Source organism: Kwoniella pini, chromosome 1 (genome assembly GCF_000512605.2).
Source record: "Kwoniella pini CBS 10737 chromosome 1, complete sequence".
Lineage (NCBI taxonomy): Eukaryota > Fungi > Basidiomycota > Tremellomycetes > Tremellales > Cryptococcaceae > Kwoniella > Kwoniella pini.
In genome coordinates, this window is record NC_091716.1 from 3,269,756 (window position 1) to 3,286,551 (window position 16,796).

The 16,796-nt window shown below is 37.9% G+C and overlaps 6 protein-coding genes across 6 annotated transcripts; 3 read left to right on the forward strand and 3 right to left on the reverse strand.

Annotated features, from left to right (window-relative positions):
- Positions 1-337: 337 nt before the first annotated feature.
- I206_101249 (uncharacterized protein) lies at positions 338-1,257 on the forward strand (the record flags this gene model as incomplete). Its single annotated transcript, XM_019151858.1, has 4 exons — positions 338-473; positions 569-612; positions 742-974; positions 1,065-1,257. The coding sequence occupies 4 exons, from the start codon at positions 338-340 to the stop codon at positions 1,255-1,257; spliced, it is 606 nt and encodes a 201-aa protein (XP_019013996.1).
- A 389-nt stretch (positions 1,258-1,646) lies between these two features.
- Positions 1,647-6,120, reverse strand: I206_101250 (uncharacterized protein; the record flags this gene model as incomplete). Its single annotated transcript, XM_019151857.1, has 12 exons — positions 1,647-1,669; positions 1,734-1,776; positions 1,862-2,039; positions 2,104-2,147; positions 2,208-2,754; positions 2,816-3,440; positions 3,506-3,618; positions 3,673-4,315; positions 4,384-4,667; positions 4,738-5,122; positions 5,193-5,294; positions 5,370-6,120. 12 exons carry the CDS (start codon positions 6,118-6,120, stop codon positions 1,647-1,649), a joined length of 3,738 nt encoding a protein of 1,245 aa, XP_019013995.1.
- Positions 6,121-6,669: 549 nt separating this feature from the next.
- Positions 6,670-9,625, reverse strand: I206_101251 (uncharacterized protein; the record flags this gene model as incomplete). The annotated part of the gene is made up of 9 exons (XM_019151856.1): positions 6,670-7,040; positions 7,182-7,222; positions 7,284-7,437; positions 7,547-7,843; positions 7,916-8,042; positions 8,108-8,240; positions 8,325-8,655; positions 8,778-8,886; positions 8,951-9,625. The coding sequence occupies 9 exons, from the start codon at positions 9,623-9,625 to the stop codon at positions 6,670-6,672; spliced, it is 2,238 nt and encodes a 745-aa protein (XP_019013994.1).
- A 513-nt stretch (positions 9,626-10,138) lies between these two features.
- Positions 10,139-11,875, forward strand: I206_101252 (uncharacterized protein; the record flags this gene model as incomplete). Its single annotated transcript, XM_019151855.1, has 9 exons — positions 10,139-10,236; positions 10,301-10,399; positions 10,464-10,562; positions 10,620-10,751; positions 10,804-10,901; positions 10,956-11,009; positions 11,067-11,494; positions 11,564-11,679; positions 11,764-11,875. 9 exons carry the CDS (start codon positions 10,139-10,141, stop codon positions 11,873-11,875), a joined length of 1,236 nt encoding a protein of 411 aa, XP_019013993.1.
- Positions 11,876-13,447: 1,572 nt separating this feature from the next.
- On the forward strand, positions 13,448-15,532 carry I206_101253 (uncharacterized protein; the record flags this gene model as incomplete). The annotated part of the gene is made up of 9 exons (XM_019151854.1): positions 13,448-14,059; positions 14,119-14,184; positions 14,251-14,367; positions 14,426-14,530; positions 14,585-14,686; positions 14,755-14,911; positions 14,977-15,173; positions 15,231-15,349; positions 15,427-15,532. 9 exons carry the CDS (start codon positions 13,448-13,450, stop codon positions 15,530-15,532), a joined length of 1,581 nt encoding a protein of 526 aa, XP_019013992.1.
- A 241-nt stretch (positions 15,533-15,773) lies between these two features.
- I206_101254 (uncharacterized protein) lies at positions 15,774-16,620 on the reverse strand (the record flags this gene model as incomplete). Its single annotated transcript, XM_019151853.1, has 4 exons — positions 15,774-15,822; positions 16,158-16,295; positions 16,476-16,486; positions 16,588-16,620. The coding sequence occupies 4 exons, from the start codon at positions 16,618-16,620 to the stop codon at positions 15,774-15,776; spliced, it is 231 nt and encodes a 76-aa protein (XP_019013991.1).
- Positions 16,621-16,796: the final 176 nt, after the last annotated feature.

Consider the following 16,796-nt stretch of genomic DNA (forward strand, 5'->3'; position numbering starts at 1 on the left):
TCACTACAGACTATGTGAGAAACAACGTATAGCTCATCTTATTCAGAAGATTCCTTGGTTGGTCTGACTTAATACGACATATCGTTATAATTGCAGAAGCGGTAAGGAAAAACCAAGGCCAAGGATGATTATTCGCTCGCCACAAAAACGATTCGTATGCCACTTTATCACTTCGTGCTAATTCACCTCCACTTGATGACAACAATGAAACTACTTTGTAATATCCATTATTTACTCACTCAAGAGTGGTATTGCAATTGATAATTACCTGAATCAAACACTCTGTTTTAATCTTCTCATAATAAACTCTACGCATACCCTCGACTGAGACTGTGCAATGGCATCTCAAGTCATTTCACCAATCAAAAAAACACATCCTCCACCTCTACCTCAACCTATAATACCTACTCAAACTTCAAACATGTCAGGAGGATATACAGATGCACATCCAACAGATGAAGAGATGTTCAAGCGTTAGTCAAATACCCTTTAATCCAAGCTAACAGCTGTACTCCACAATCTTGTGAAAGATCAAACAGCTAATGATTTTTGGACTTCAATTGTATAGGTAGATACGTTGCTATACAAGATATAATTAATGAATTAGAAGATGTAAGTGTGTTTTTTTTGTTTAAAACTTTGATCTCAATTTATCGCTTGAAAACTATTTTTTCAATTCTTCTACATGTTATAAAATTATCAAAGTTAAATACTTTTATTAATTCATCTATTTTTAATTAGGAAAATAATTTAATAGCTTATAGAATAGCTAAATTTAAAAAACAAAAAAAAGAAAAAGAACAAGAAGAATTAATAATTCAAAGAGAAAAAGCTAAACAACTTAAAGAAAAAGAAGAAATGATGATTACCAAAAGAGAAAAAAGAAAAAAAGAAATAGAAATTGAAAATGACAATGACAATGACAATGACAATGAGAATGAGAATGAAATTGAAAATGAAATTGATAATTTAAAGTAAGTTTTTTAATAATAATTCTAATATAATATAAGATATTAAAAATACTTAAAAATATTTCAATTAATAATAAAAATGATTTTTTTTAGTCCTTCACTTTCAATAATAACAAATTCTCAAAATGTAAATAAACAAAATTCAATTTCACCTTTACTTAATCCAATTTCACCTATTCAACAATCTAATGAAATTGAAATTGAAATTGAAAATAAACATGAAAATGATGAAGTGATTTCAAATAGATCCGAAGAAGAAGAAGATGTTCAAATGGATGATTATTAGAAGTATAAAGAATTTCATTAGAGGATCTTATTACTTCGAAAGTGGAAGAGACGGCACCATTCTCGCCTGGCGATTGACCTTATCATGCAAGATGAAGGCGAGTAGTTCCGTGATGCTTGGTCCTAGTCAATAGTCGACCGGAAAACAAAAGCTCAATATGAAGGCTAACACGTCTAAATTGAACTTCGATATTCTCTAACATGGGCCTATAGGTTATTCTAGAGATGTAGAATCCGTTGAATGGCACATTGTAGATAAACAATGTTATTAGCTACATGCATTGGTATATTATATCGTATCGTGTATGAAGACGTTCGTTTGCTTTGCAAATCTTTGATTTTTCTTCTGATGCATTCTATGTGATTCCAAAGATGATTATGAAAAGGATACTAAGCCTCAGTCTGCACCGTTGCTATAAAATCCAACGAAGTCAGCAATTCATAACATTTGATATCCAACTGTCACAGTTGACTCACGTTCCCTAGATTTCTTTTGTCCAGGCATTCGATCTTTAACTCCCTATTTACCCGAATCAGAATCAGTCTCACTCGGATCATACTCCGTCAAGCGATCACAACGTCAATGAAAAAGAATGCAAACTCACTCTCATCATCCATTTAGCAGATCTATAAGCTTTGACTTGCGCTAATCCCCTACCTCTACTTTCTAATTGTTTTCTATGCGCACGATCAATTTGCTTTTGTTCGTCTTTGTCAATAACTCCATCGTCATCGAATCGAGCTTGTTTTCTAGCAATCTCCGCTTCTCCTTCAATGTGATCACTGAACGAGCGAAATCAAATCAGTAAAAACGAAAATCCCATTTCAAGTTTTATGTTCAACTCACTGAGCTTCTAAAGCATGTCGTCGAGATTGACCTTGTCTTATTGTCTACGCACGTTTCATTAGCAATGGGAATTGCCAAATTTACGAACGAGCGGCTTAACCTACCTCATGATCCTCATCTAGTCCACTATCAAGTTTCAACACAGCCGTCAATTCACCGACGACCTCGAATTTATGGAACTTCTTAGTTTGATCGTTAATCGCATTTTGTCTCAAATTTGATATGTGATCTTCAGTCGATACCAAGATTGGAAGTTTAACTTGTTGTTGAACATCATCCGTTAAATCTTGCATCCAAAGAACAGCAATAGCATTAGGTTTGTTTTGTAATCCGAGTGTAGAAAGAGGTCCACTAGCTTTTCCAAGTTCGAACACAACAGAAGATTGATATCTTGAGTAAACCGGTAATCTCATTAAATCCAAATCCCATTTCATTTCGTTACCGTTGACTTCAACTTCTTTCTTCGATACAGTCTCCACTTTTTCAGAAGTGACAACTCTTAATCTAGTTGCTTTTGTCTCAAAGTGTTCGGATTTACCTTCATGTATAACGGCTGAAACGTCAGATACCTCCAACGTGCCTGTATCCCAACCTCGCAAGTTTTTGGGTAAAGTAGTTTGAACACCACGGAAAGCGAATGAGATGTTTGCCCTAGAATTCCCAAAACCCAGATCAGCTAAAACGGTATTACCAATCCTGGCGGTGGACTTACTTTCCAAATCCAACACCTTCGGTAAGAGCGTATACTTGAGTAACTGATGAAGACTCAGCAAAGACTTCAGAAAGTCTGACACTGATGATACCAAGAATAGGATCCGCCTCTCTAAGTCTAGAATCTCGAATGACAACTCTAACAACGGTGTTCTCGAAATCTCTCACGAAGATTTCAGTTCCAGCTTCGAAGTATGGATTGGTGGTATATTGCTTAACTCGAGTCTTGTAAACCATATCGTCATTCACCAGGAATTCACCGTAACCAGAAGGGAGGTTTGCGGATTGTTCAGAAGGTTGATCAGTATCTTGACCTGCTTCTCCTTCTCTATCACCAGAAGCTCCTTCAAGATTCTGTCTTTCGAGGTTATTGATTTGGTGCAGGATTATCGACAATACACCGGAAGGCCATTTTGGATCGGGTCTAGTCTTTTGTACATCAGGAGGAGGAGGCGGTAAGTCCTTTTTGGCGGGGTTGGGAGCTACATCTTGAGGCATCATTTCCATTTCTGGTGCAGTCTTTGCTGGTTCAGGTGCAGCTTTAGCTTCTTCAACAGTTGGTCCCCTTTCGAGCTCTTTGAGGAGTGGCGCTTTCTCAAAGTATCCGATCGACCAAACGACTTTACCTGTTACAACGAAAGGTTCAGCTTTGTCAATATGATACTCAAACCACGATCATGACTTTGCTTACCTGGCATATCATTAGCGTCTTCAAAGCCCGTAAGACCGTCTTCCCTTCGGTGCATAGTATTAGGTTCCAACATAAGCTCTTCGACGGGAACTTGTACTCGTCCGACCAAATCACTATGCGCCAAATGAAGTCAGCCTTCTATACTTATTGCAGCATGAAATACTCACTCAGCAGAAGCTTTATCACTATCCCAAAGCATAACAGCCAAATCTTCCTTCGCTTTAACTTCATCCATAGTCAATAACAAAACAGCAGTTTCCTCGAAGACTGGGTTCAAATCCTCAAGGATAATACGGGTCGAGTACAAGGGTTTACCGAATTTGGCATAAGCCAATACCACGTAAGGATCGGATAAACCATTGTTGTCCTGTGCAGAGAGTCCTTCGCAATAGTGAATAGTGATAACGAATACACCGATAGCTCTTGTATCTCCAACAGCTGCTCCAGAGAGTAATTCTTGAATATTCAAAGTCATTGATTTTGGCACCGCCAACTCGGCTGTTCCCGCTGCTATACCCATTTTTACAAATGATGAGATGAAAGGTAAGTCCAAGACGTTGGGCAAGTGTTTTGACATCGGTATGGCAGATACCTCGACCGCTGGTACACCGCACAAAGCGAAGGTCAAGTTTCGCACGAAGGGAGGTTCAGGAATGAATTGGACTCTGAGTCTAACGATACCGAAAATCTGTTCTACCTGGACCCAAATTGGGATGGGGATATGGAGCCAGTCGTACAGTCCTAGGAAGAATTCGATCAAAAGATGGATGTTTTTGGCTCGAAGCTGAGCGCCTTGTCCTGGAAGAGCAGCTAAAGTCACGGAATTTTAGTTCAAATCATGTACTAGAATGGTTGCTTCAGATAAAAATTCAATTTACCGTATGAGAAGGCAACTTCGAAATTGTAATAATCTCCAGCTTCATCTTCTGAGATATCTTTACCGGCGGTATCTTTAGACTTGATATTCTCGTTTCCTTCATTAATCCAGCCTGAATTGGGATATCCATCATCTCCAGGCTGGTCCGGTAAAGCTCGAATAGAGGTTATTCTCAATGGGTTAGAACCCTGACCTAAGTCGGTAATCCTGACAGCGTCTACGAAACCAGGGAGTGATTGTTGCAGAATATCTTCTACCATATCAGCGATAGAGATGAAGAGAGATCTGCGAGTCATGATTGTCAGTATTGAACTTCTGCTAGTAATTCAGCAAGAGGAGATCAGCATGTACTTACGGATCAACCAAACCCCAGATCAACTTGATCAAACCATTTAACCATTCAACACTCTCTGGAATAGGAGGAGAGAAAGCTTCTCCTCTTTGTCTACCCATATCCTGTCTTACTCTTTCAATCTCTTTATCTAATCCACGTTCAACGAGACTTATACCCGTCATAAGTATGAATCCAACTGTAGAGCATAAGATAGATCTCCAAATCAATTTCATCAAACCCGAACCAAAAGCTACACTTAACCAGATAACGAAAATTGATCCAGCAACAACATATTGCATCAATTGAAGCTTTTGAATCATTACATCCACAGAGGGTGGTCTTGGAGGTGGGAAAGCGTGATATAAAGCATTTGTACCTTTGGTAGCTGGTATACTTGCATCGAAGTCTGTGTTCCAAGAATTCCATCAGCAGGAATTCTTCAGTAACTAGATATATATATCTGTGTTTTGACTTACCCTTAGGATCAGCGTCTTTGACAATCACTTCAGCTCCAGTAACAGGATCTCTGACTCTTCTTTGACCCTTTTCAGCACGTTGTAACCTTTCAGTAGGCTTGACTAGAAATTGAATAAAATATCAGCGCAACTTTCTCATCACCTACTGTGTAATTTGACAGGTACGATAAGACTAACGCTTATTAGAATTCATTTGTTCCATCATTCTACTTTTCTCATTTGCACCAGTATTAGGATTAGTTTGATCTTTTTTATCATTTTGATTTTTAATAGCATTTGTTTCTTCATGTAATTCATCTTTAACTTTAGTTCCTGATTTCCTTAAATCATCTGAATTTTGTACATCACCATTACTTTTTTCAGATTCTTCTTTTTGTTGTTGTTGTTGTTGTTGTCGTTGTTGTTCACGAATTTCAGCTTGTTTTCTTCTTGATTCAACAATATTTGAATATTCTTGTGATTCTTGTTCATGTTGTTTTTGTTCTTCTTTATAATGTTGTACAGTAGGTACAGGATGATTTGTAGAATATCCTTGTCCAAATACTCTAGATGGTGGAACAGGTGGTAATTCAGGTAATTCTGTTGGATCTTCACTTCCTCCTTTAGAGGAGTTATTAAGAGTAGACATGGTAGAAGGTTGAGAATTGATTAAGTATGGTGAGATTATAGGAGGTAATGGTTTATCCTTATCTACCACTCCTTCTTGATCGTTTGATTGTTTATTATCTCTCTGATCGAATGAAATTACAGAATCGATATCTAATGGATAAAATATTTGTTTATCTTCTTCACCTGGTAAAGGTGTTAAATTTACTAATACACTACTATCATGATGTCGTTTTTCATTCTCAGTTACAGTTGGATAAGTTTTTGATGACGTATGTGGGGCAAATTCTGAAGTGCCACTAGACGCAGTACCGTTACTCATCGTAATTAGAGTTCCGGTTATTACGTCAATCCCGTCTATTAAGAGTACTGTTGTATTTGATAAATGTCAAGTGAAGTACTAGTCAAGAAGAAATGGGTTTATACTTTGGCCAAAAGAAGGAGTTCGCACCCTTGCATATATATATATATATATATATGCACTACAATAGGAATTCGAAACGAAGAATGATATAGGTCGTGGTGACTTTTTGATGGATGTGACGCCAAATTAGCTTCTCATAAGGGTGATTATGACGAAAGCATACTGGGCACAAACCTATCAAACACAGGGAAATTCACGTTGTCGGCCCTTTGATTTTAAGCGCAACTCTTCAATATAATAGTATTCATGACGTCTGTATATGTTCAAGTCTTGACAATCATCAATATCATACATGCATGATAAACAAAATACAATACTGTGTGATCAATTACCAAGAGTTACATTACAAAATTTGCCAGATAAATAATTCTAGTACACATCACAATCTCCTTGATATCCTACAATGAGATATATAGCACAGTTCGTTTTCACCTCTAAGCGAGTATTTTACATATCCCAATCCAATACACTTCCAGGCATCCTCGTACCCCCTGAAGGCTCATTTTCAGATTGACGTTTCTCAACCCAATCTTCTAATCTATTCAAACCATTCTTACCTAAACCTTTCCATTCATGCTTTGCAACATTTCCACCTCTAGAACCTCTATTGGTTTCCCAGCATGTTGACATTAAAGTAGGCTCATATCCATGCCAAGCAACATCACGAACAGCAAATTCCATTCCATGCGATGCGTATCTATTACGTCCATGATGAGCTTGATATCGACCTGATGCATTAGGGAGAGTTGGATCTGCCATTGAAGGATCTGAATAACTTGAGTTTTGTCTCAAGGGTAATGATTCGGCTCGATTCAAAACTACGGTTCAATTTCAAGTAGCATGTCAGCAGAAGTATATCTCATTGAACTTCAATTTCGATCATTTACCTTGAACAACTATTTATATATTGAGAAATCAGTTAATTGAATTATCCTGATACGAAGCGAAATTTTACTTACGCCTTCCATCAAGCGACCAGATATGTATTAGCCCATCGGCACTGCGATGAATACCAGATAATTAGCGGACGATAGGTTCAACAGATCAAGCAAAATACACACCTCCCAGAATATATATAACTCTGACCAGTGGATTCCCTCGGACTGAAATGACACCTGATCAAGGTCCTTAATACACTATGTCCTCGATAAGTCATGATTGAGCAATCTTTCGGATGAGCAAGTCTAGTTGGTGGAGCATAGTCCATTCCTCGATCTATAGTACACCCACATAATTAGCCAATTTCGCACTGAAAACCCAAAGATCCAAATCCGTCCCTTAGACTGAAATTGCGGCCTGAATTGGCCAGGGGAGTGATACTTACAATCAAATCTAGGTTGTCCATATCTAGCCACAGCATCAGGTTCATTGTCAAATTCATTGGCAGATCTCATTTTCCTTAAATCGTATAATCTAGCAGCTTGATCTTTCGAATTTACAATAATATACCTTCCATCTCCCTTCGGAGAAGTATACGTTATTCCTTCGGTAGCTCCTACTAATATACCTGATGGAGTTGAGGATGATAAGGATCTTCGATCCCATACTTTTACATAGCCATCATCCGACCCAGAAACTAAAATATTCGTCGATGACTCATCTGCAAAAGATACTGCGTTGACTAAAAGCATTCATCCGGGTTCCGCCTTTAGCTAATCATCTGAACGGCCAGGTATAATAAACTCCAACTCACCATCATCTGCATGACCCTGAATCGCCAATGTCCGCCGTTGTGCATCGATATCATATACCATTATTCGACCACTACGCGCACCTGCTACTACTTCTTTACCATCGGCGGAGAACCTTATACTCCATATCTACTCAGACATATCAAGCTTAGCTTCAATTTGTAACGGTGACTCAGATAGATAAAGCCACTCACACCAAATCTATCATGTCCCCAAATTGCATCTCTGTCTCTCCTTCGTCCCGTGAAGTCCAGCTCGACGTGCTCTTGATCAGTGGCATTCGTATATAGCATATGAACGTAGGGAGTAATCGAGGAGTAAATCATTCTAGTGAGAGGAGATGATCAGCTAAGTTTAACAAGTGACAATATGCAATAACGAGCAGATCAACTGAAGACAAATGCAACCCACTTATCGCCCTTCTTATCAGCATCACAATCAGTGACAGTCCAGCTCCCTTCGACACCTTGAACTTTCTTTATCCTCTTCAAACTAGAATCTTCACTCGATGTAAAGTGCGTGCCACCGAGTGCACCCCATCGTTCTTCTTCTTCAGAATCTTCAGTTTCATAATCATCCTCATTTTCTTCTTCTTCATCATCCTCCTCCTCTTGAGCGATTGCAGAAGGTTGTGCAGCTTGTGATCTCGATCTTCTTCGTTTTCTCGGGTTGGATGCTATGTGATTCTTCTTCGATTGGTTTGTAGCATACAGATGAAGGGTAAAATATTGGGTAGCGGTATCTAACGGTGCGTATCGATTCAGGCGAAGTGCGGTATCAGTTTATGATGAATAGATTGGCAGAATACGATCAGTCAGGGCTGCCTTTTAAATTTTCAAAGATTAAGCAAAAAGGTCTACTCACAGAACAGAGAATAATCTTCCTTTGCGTATTGACCTACATATGGAATTGATGAGTAAGATGCAACGATCGTACCAGAAGTATTTGGTACAATTGCACGAGAACTGGCAGACTACATGGAAGAGAAATCGCAAAAATTTAGTGACTTGATTATGATTAGGTTGAATATAACTCACAGTTATTTTCGGTCCACTCCAACCATTCATCCAAGGTTGATTCATTTTCGGTCTTCTTACACCATATTGATTTTTACCAGCTTTCCATTGACCGACTCTACCAAATTCACCTCCTTTCAATAAACCAACTCCATTTGGATGTGGTTCTTTCGGAGGTGTTTTCCATTCACTTCTTTGTCTATTCCTTTCCGCTTCTCTACTTAAACTTTCATCTATATTTGTACCTCTTGTTATTCTAAAAATACCTCTATTTAATAATTGTTGTAAAATTGATGAATCACCTTCATCATTTGCAGTTAATGCCGTACGAACTTGACCGATTCTTCGAGAATTAATTAAAGCTTCAATTTCTCTTAATGCTTCAGCAGATCCATCTTCTTCATTATCAATGATCATACCATTACCTAAATCTTCATCTTCTTCCCCTTCTTCTTCTTCATCATCTTCATAAACTTCTCCTATATCATCTTCAAAAATATAATCTTCATCGTCATCTTCATCTTCATCATCGTATAAATCATCTGGATCTACGAATACTTGATATCCTCTACCAGGTCCTCTATTGCGTGTTCTTAAAGCCCCGCTTTCTTCATCATCTTCATCTTCCCATTGATCTTCGTCTCCTCCGGTAGTATCGTAAAATTCATCTAGATCGGGATGTAAATCGTCGGCCATTTTTGATGGTTTTAGGCTACCAGAATGAAGATGAAATCAAACCTTGACTTGTTATCGTCGTGAGAGAGAGCTTATTCGCAAATTCGAGTCCTGTTGAATCCGCACAATGGTATATCTCGATGAATATTAATCACGATAATCGACCATATATCACATCGGCCTCATGCGAATCCGGGCACAACCTCCACCTTACATAACTTACCTCCACCTCAAACGATCGGAAACTACAGTAGTAAATGGAGTACTCACTTAAGATTATCGAAACAATCCCGGTTGTAATTAACATTATGAATAACCGGAAACACGTCCATCTAATGCTGTCGATTCCAAATACTTAATTGTCTGAATTGAATTGATAGATATATTGAGCTTAGTGATCCCTGATTAACGTTCTCGAATTTGAACAAGTTACCATTGACCTTTAGGTGAATATATATATCATTCAACAGATACAGTAGTCATCGATATCTTCATTTCGCAAATTTGGAAATTATCAGAACTCATTCGCACAAGATGAAACCCTCTACTCGACTTTTCGCTTCTCACATACCAAAAGTAGATTCATATATAGTAGCTTCCAAGCGAACGCCCTTCGGAGCATATGGCGGAAAGTAAGTCTAGCTGGCAAGAGCTCTGTCTAGACATGTAGCTGACAAGGGTGATTCATGATTAAAGGTTGAAGGAACTCAAAGCCTCAGAGCTGGGTGGTTTAGCAGGTAAAGCAGCTTTAGCGGAATTACCAACTGGAGTCGAGGTGGATCAAGTATTTTTCGGGTGAGCTTCCTCCTCGTATCAAATTTGTATCCAAATAGCTCATTGTCTTGATATCGGTCATTAGAAACGTTTCTCAATCTGATAATTCGACACCATACCTTGCTAGGCATGTAGGACATTTATCAGGCTTAGGTCCTACTGTACCTGCTTTAACGCTCAACAGGTGGGCATTTCTCAGCTATCAATTAGGTTATCCCAGGGGGCTGACAATCTATTAAAGGCTGTGCGGCTCAGGATTCCAATCTGCTATCACCGCTGCTCAACATATATCGCTTGGTGAAGCGGATGTATGTTTGACAGGTGGGACTGAAGCTATGAGTATGAGTCCATATACCATGTCGGGTCTATCAAGGTAACTTCAATTGTCACTTTTATTCCTGGTTTGAGCTAATTTGTTGTTCAAGATATGGAACTAGATACGGTGTGGATCTGAAATTGGAAGATTCCCTTGCTGCTGCCCTGGTTGATCAGAACCCAGGAGGTACAAAAACTCCAATGGGAGGTAAGCTAAATAGCTCTACAAAAATCCAGGGGAGATAAGCTGACTATCAGCCAGTCACTGCTGAGAACCTGGCCAAAAAGTATGGCATAACAAGGGAGGAATGTGATAGTGGGTTCAGCTGACGAAGCCTATTTCAAATGTGTAATTCGCTGATAAGATCGGTAGACTACGCATTACAATCCCAACAACGATATGCTGCTGGTTTAGATTCAGGAGCATTCTCAGCTGAACTCATACCAGTCAAACTAAAACCCATCAAAGGTGTACCCCAAACACTTGAGGCAGATGAACATCCTCGTCCTGGAGCTTCTATAGCGTCGTTGAAGAAATTACCTAGTGTCTTCGTCAAAGATACAGGAGTAGTGACTGCTGGAAATGCATCTGGAATATGCGATGGAGCGGCAGCGAATATCGTTATGTCCGAGAGTTCACTCCAGAAATACGGAGTGAAACCCTTAGCTAGAATAGCTAGTTATAGTTGGAGTGCATGTGAGCCTGAGATCATGGGTATAGGTCCCGTTGTTGCTGTTCGTCAAGCTCTTGACAAAATTGGCAAGACTGTAGGTGATATGGATATCATCGAAGTCAACGAAGTAAGTAGGACTTCCTTGTGATTGCTCATTAGTCATTCCGAACACACTGCTAATTAAATGGGTGACTAGGCATTTGCTGCTCAATGGTTAGCTGTTCAAAGGGAATTGGAATTACCAAATGAAAAGACTAATATGTTCGGAGGAGCTATCGCACTTGGTCATCCACTTGGAGCGAGCGGTGCAAGGTGAGTTAATGAGATAAAGGCTATCGGAATAAGAACAAGATAACCTGTTTGGCTGATGAGAGAATGATTACCGTTGTATCACAGAATTCTCGCTAATTTGACGCATAATCTCATTCGATTGGATAAGAAATGGGCTTTAGGAGCTGCTTGTATTGGTGGTGGACAGGGTATCGCTGTAGTCTTAGAGAGATGTTAGATTTACGATTAATTCATACATAAAAAAGGCAATGACATGGATTTTAGTAATAAAGCACCGTATTTCCGTTCGTTCATCAAATAAGAGAAGAGAAATCTTTCAAATGTCCAACACTTTGTAAATCATTCCAAATTTCATCTCATATATAATCTTTCTCCTGATTTTTGATCGGATTTCATAATTTTAAGTCTAGAATATATAAAAGTATATCAGCTGGGGATGGACAAAGAACAAAACAAACATATACAACTTTCCGAAAATGGCAAGCTGTGAGATTTTAAGGAAATGAATTAATGAAAATGCAACTTATTTACAGTGTTATCTTTTCTTACTGATATTACAGGTTTATTGATGGTGAGCTTAAAAGCCAATTATATTCTCCACTAATTTTTATATCTGAACATAAAGGTATTCCGTCTTATAAATCTTTACTCAGATTCACCATAACAAAAAAAGAAGAATCAGGATCAAAGTTTCAAATACTGATGATTTCAGTCGTAAAAAAATGATAGAGGTTAATTGGAATTATCAAATATCGAATTATCCACCTTGAAATAACGTGAACAATCAAAAGCAGCGGTATCAGATTGACTTGAAACATTTTATCAAGGAGCTAACTTCCAACAAATTTATTAGGAGAAGTTAAGAGATATAACAAAATGTTAAGTATACAATAAGTTTATATATTGTTACTTCAAGCGGATAGATCAGATGAGATTTCCACTTTGAGATTGAAATACTAAGTAATGCTTATATAGCATTATAATGTTGACGACTCTATATTCACCCTTCGACGTTTAAACTCTCACTACAACAAGCCATTGTGAGGTATATTTCATTTATGAATACTCCTTTCTGTCGAATGTCCGAAGGCCGGAAATTTGAGGTAAGCTCAGCTTCCTCGGGAGAGGTGTTATTAGTCATCACTGTGTTCAGCAGCTACTCGGCCAGCGAGATACGTACTGATAAGCGATCCACAATTCTCCTTATGTGTTGTATGTGACGGCCAGGAGTGGTGAAAATTATCAAGCGGTCTCCGATGAGATCATCCTTTCATTCGTCTCGTCTGCCGACGTTGGCACAGCTAAGGATTTGAGACTGAGTGATCGCTCCCTTCTATGAATACTTGCCCTCGATGGCCGGGGTAAACTAGCTTAGCCAAGAAAACATTAATTAGCATTGGAAAATAAACCGATGGGCGCTAAGGTCTTTGTATCGCCTGACCTCATATTAGGGGCATGGACGGTTACAGGGAGAGTTCAGAAAGGCTTTCCCTCACGGTCTCGACCATTACAGCTTATCTAGCTCATTGGCGTGGATCCAATGATGTTTAACTTGCTTATCGTCACTTGTTCTTACAAATAATGCATTATAGTTTGATCAGAAAGGCCGCCACTCGTTTATTCATGATCGAAAGTTACGTAATATTTGAGTCTTCGCTCGTTTCGGCTCAAATGAGAATGTTCTCTTCGTCATTCACGATGAACAAGTTGGAAGTATCATTTTTAAATTCGTATATATAGACTTTCAGGTGATTGACAACGGTAAAAATTGGATAAAACCATAATCATGATGTTACGTCAAGCAACTTCTCGATTGCTCAATCCAGCAGTTAAATCATTTAGACCAATTTCTACAACTTCATCAACATTTATAAAAATTAAATCTTCTAAAACTTCTTCCACTCCTACCGGATCTTCAAATAACATTAAACAACCATCTCCAGCAGAAAGACCACCAACTGTACCTGATGAAATATCATCTTCTAAACCATTTGAACCATTAGTATCTTCTCCAACAAATAATTTAAATTCCACTTCTTCTACTAATACTTCTTCTCCTTCTTCTTCTAAATCAAATAATTCAGAAAAAATATTAGATGTACCACTTACACCACCTACACCTGAACAAGTGACAGAAACAGAAAAAGAAACAGAAATAGAAATTCCAACAGATTATTCAAAAATTAAATTACCTTCATTAGATATTGATCCTGAAGCTCAAATTTCAATTGCTGAACCTAAAACTGAACAAAAAGGTGAACAAAAACGAACAGGTGCTGGAAAAAGAGAAAATGTAAGTAGTGGTGATAAAAGAAGAAGAATGTATATGAGATATGGATATGGTGCATTAGCTATTGGTGGTATTGCTGCTTTAATTACTCAAGGTGGAGGAGAAGAAAGTGTAAGTTTCAAGTTTTACTGCTTATTTATAATCTGATCATGATGTAATTGGATTTTTAGACCATAACTCAAAGTCAAGAGAGTTTCCCTACGAGGATTAAGAATAATTTCTCAGAAATGCTCGATGTGAGTATTCAAATTTGAAATCTCTGATTATATGAAGATATCCAGCTAAATAGAATTGTGAGATAGTACTTCAATAAACCAGCTTTCAAAACCCTTTTACCTGATCCTTTGCCTCCTCCTCATCAAAGACCATATACTCTTGTAATTGACTTGGAAGGATTATTGGTTCATTCATCATGGGATGTGAGTCAGCTAAACGAGGATCTGCATCCTTTAGCTTGTTAGCTAAGACTTTTCGTAGCGAACGAGCGGTTGGAGAACAGCAAAGAGACCTGGAGTGGACTATTTCTTAGGATATTTATCACAATTTTACGAAATTGTCTTGTTTACTTCCCAGCCATTATACGTGAGCTCGCATTACACATTTCAAGAAACAATCTAAGCTGACTGGAATTTGTAGACCGCTGCCCCAGTAGCTGAGAAACTTGATCCATACCAAGCTTTCCTTCCTTATAGGTTATTCAGAGAAGCTACCAGATACGTTAATGGAAAGGTTGTAAAGGTGTGTCATTGTCTTTCATCCTCTTTGCCGCGAGAGTTGTATGACTTGACCTAACAGAACGTGTGCAGGACCTTTCATACTTGAATCGAGATCTATCGAAAGTGATAATGTTAGATACAAATGCTGAACACTCAGAATTTCAACCTGAAAACTCTATCATTATTAAACCATGGAGTGGTGAAACGAGGGATAAAGGATTAGTAGAGATGATCCCTTTCTTGGAATGTGAGTACTTGTTGCCGAATTCTTGAGATTTAGATCACTTGATTTATCTAATCGTATTATCGTAGCAATTGGAATCTTCAATCCTGCGGACGTTCGACCTATCTTAAAAGCTTACGAAGGTAAAAATATACCAGTAGAATACGCTAAAAAAGAAGCAGAGGCAAAACAAAAAGCAGTAGAAGAATGGGAAAGAGTACATCCTACCGCTGTAGCTGGAGCAGGAAGTGGTTGGTTAAGTAATATGTTCGGAAGTGTAGCTGCGGTAAGTCCATCTGAAATAATCAATTGTCGAATTTCACTAAATGTCGTTAATTTTCAGCCTGGTCAAACTCGACCTAATCAACCTATGACATATCTTGAACAAAAGCGTGCACAAGCTCAAAAAATATATCAAGAAGAACAAAAATATTGGGCTGAACATGCTGATGAGTTTAAAAAGTGAATTTATTATTATATGATCTTATGTTTATGTCATTGGATCAGAAATGATTTACTGATCATTTTCATTCATTTAGGTTAATCGAAGAAGATAAACAAAGACAAATAGCAGAAATGAAAGGAAGTTTATTAGGAATGTTAAGTGGACCTAAATCTGAAGCTAGTCCCGAGCAGAAGAAGTGATTTGATATTGGGCCAAAGTGATCTGGATTAAATTATATAAGAAGGTGATGAATAGATCATTAAGTCATCATTTGACTTGAAGGTTCGTTCGCCTAGGCCTTTTGGCGTAATGTCGTAGATTTGTTAATTAGTATAATCAATAATGTATCTCGGATTTGGCTCTAGGCTTTTATTGATGATCGTATTCAATGCAAATGCATATTTTTCACTCCTCGTTTTTCATCTTTGCAATTCAAGATATCTAATGTTTAGTTTCTGATCCTTCAGCATCGGAAACGAATTGTCGAATGCTATGACCATGATGTAGAGATTAGCATATTTCTTAATGCGAGGATGTATAGTATGCGACCTTATGATCGACTGTCCGAGGTCACCAGCATGATTGAGTGGGAAAAAGGGAAGGAGTAAAACGGTTTTTGAGAATATTGATGATTTTATCTGATAAAATAGATAGAAAAGCTGCTTTCGATTAAAATCCCACTTTCTTATTCTTTTTCTGACTTATCAAATCTAGCCTGAAATATACGATAACCCCCTTTATTACTCAAATCCAATATCAAATATTTCTCCTCTTCTCTCTGACCTTATCTAGATAGAAAGGGAAATACAAATAAGAACCACTCACAAATCCTCCTCTTCGGGAGTTTCACCTGTAATTGTTTTATCTTCTTTTACTGAAACAGGAGCGGAAGAAGATGATTTATCACCTCCACCTAATTGTGATACTGCGATACCTACAGTAGCGGCGATTGTGGTAAGAACGCTATGTATGAGAAACGATAATTTTGATTATTATGAATGAAATGATTGTTATTGAGATATATGAGACCATTAAATTTTGATTATTTATTTGAGTTATTAAAAGATATAGTGGTGAAAACAAAGAAATGAAAGCTATTTCGTCAGTATATGTTTGGTTTTGTCGTAAAATAATTCAGCTTACAGGTATTCGTTCTATATAAATTCGACAAAGTCAGCATAATTCCATCCGGCCGAAAGATCAATACAACTCCTCTTCTATAACTTCTATTGCATGGATAGACTGAGTAACTCACCTTGATAGCTCGACCGGCGATGTTGTAGGACATTTTGAATTGTTTTTTTGTGGGATGACAAATATGAAAAGTGTTCAACAAATGTATTGGATTCAAGTATATTGACAAGTATCACTAATGGGTTTAGAAGGAGGAGTAATCTTAATGAATGAAGAGGGAGGAGGTTATACCCGTTAAACCACTAATTTGAAACGCCGATAATTTCCGAT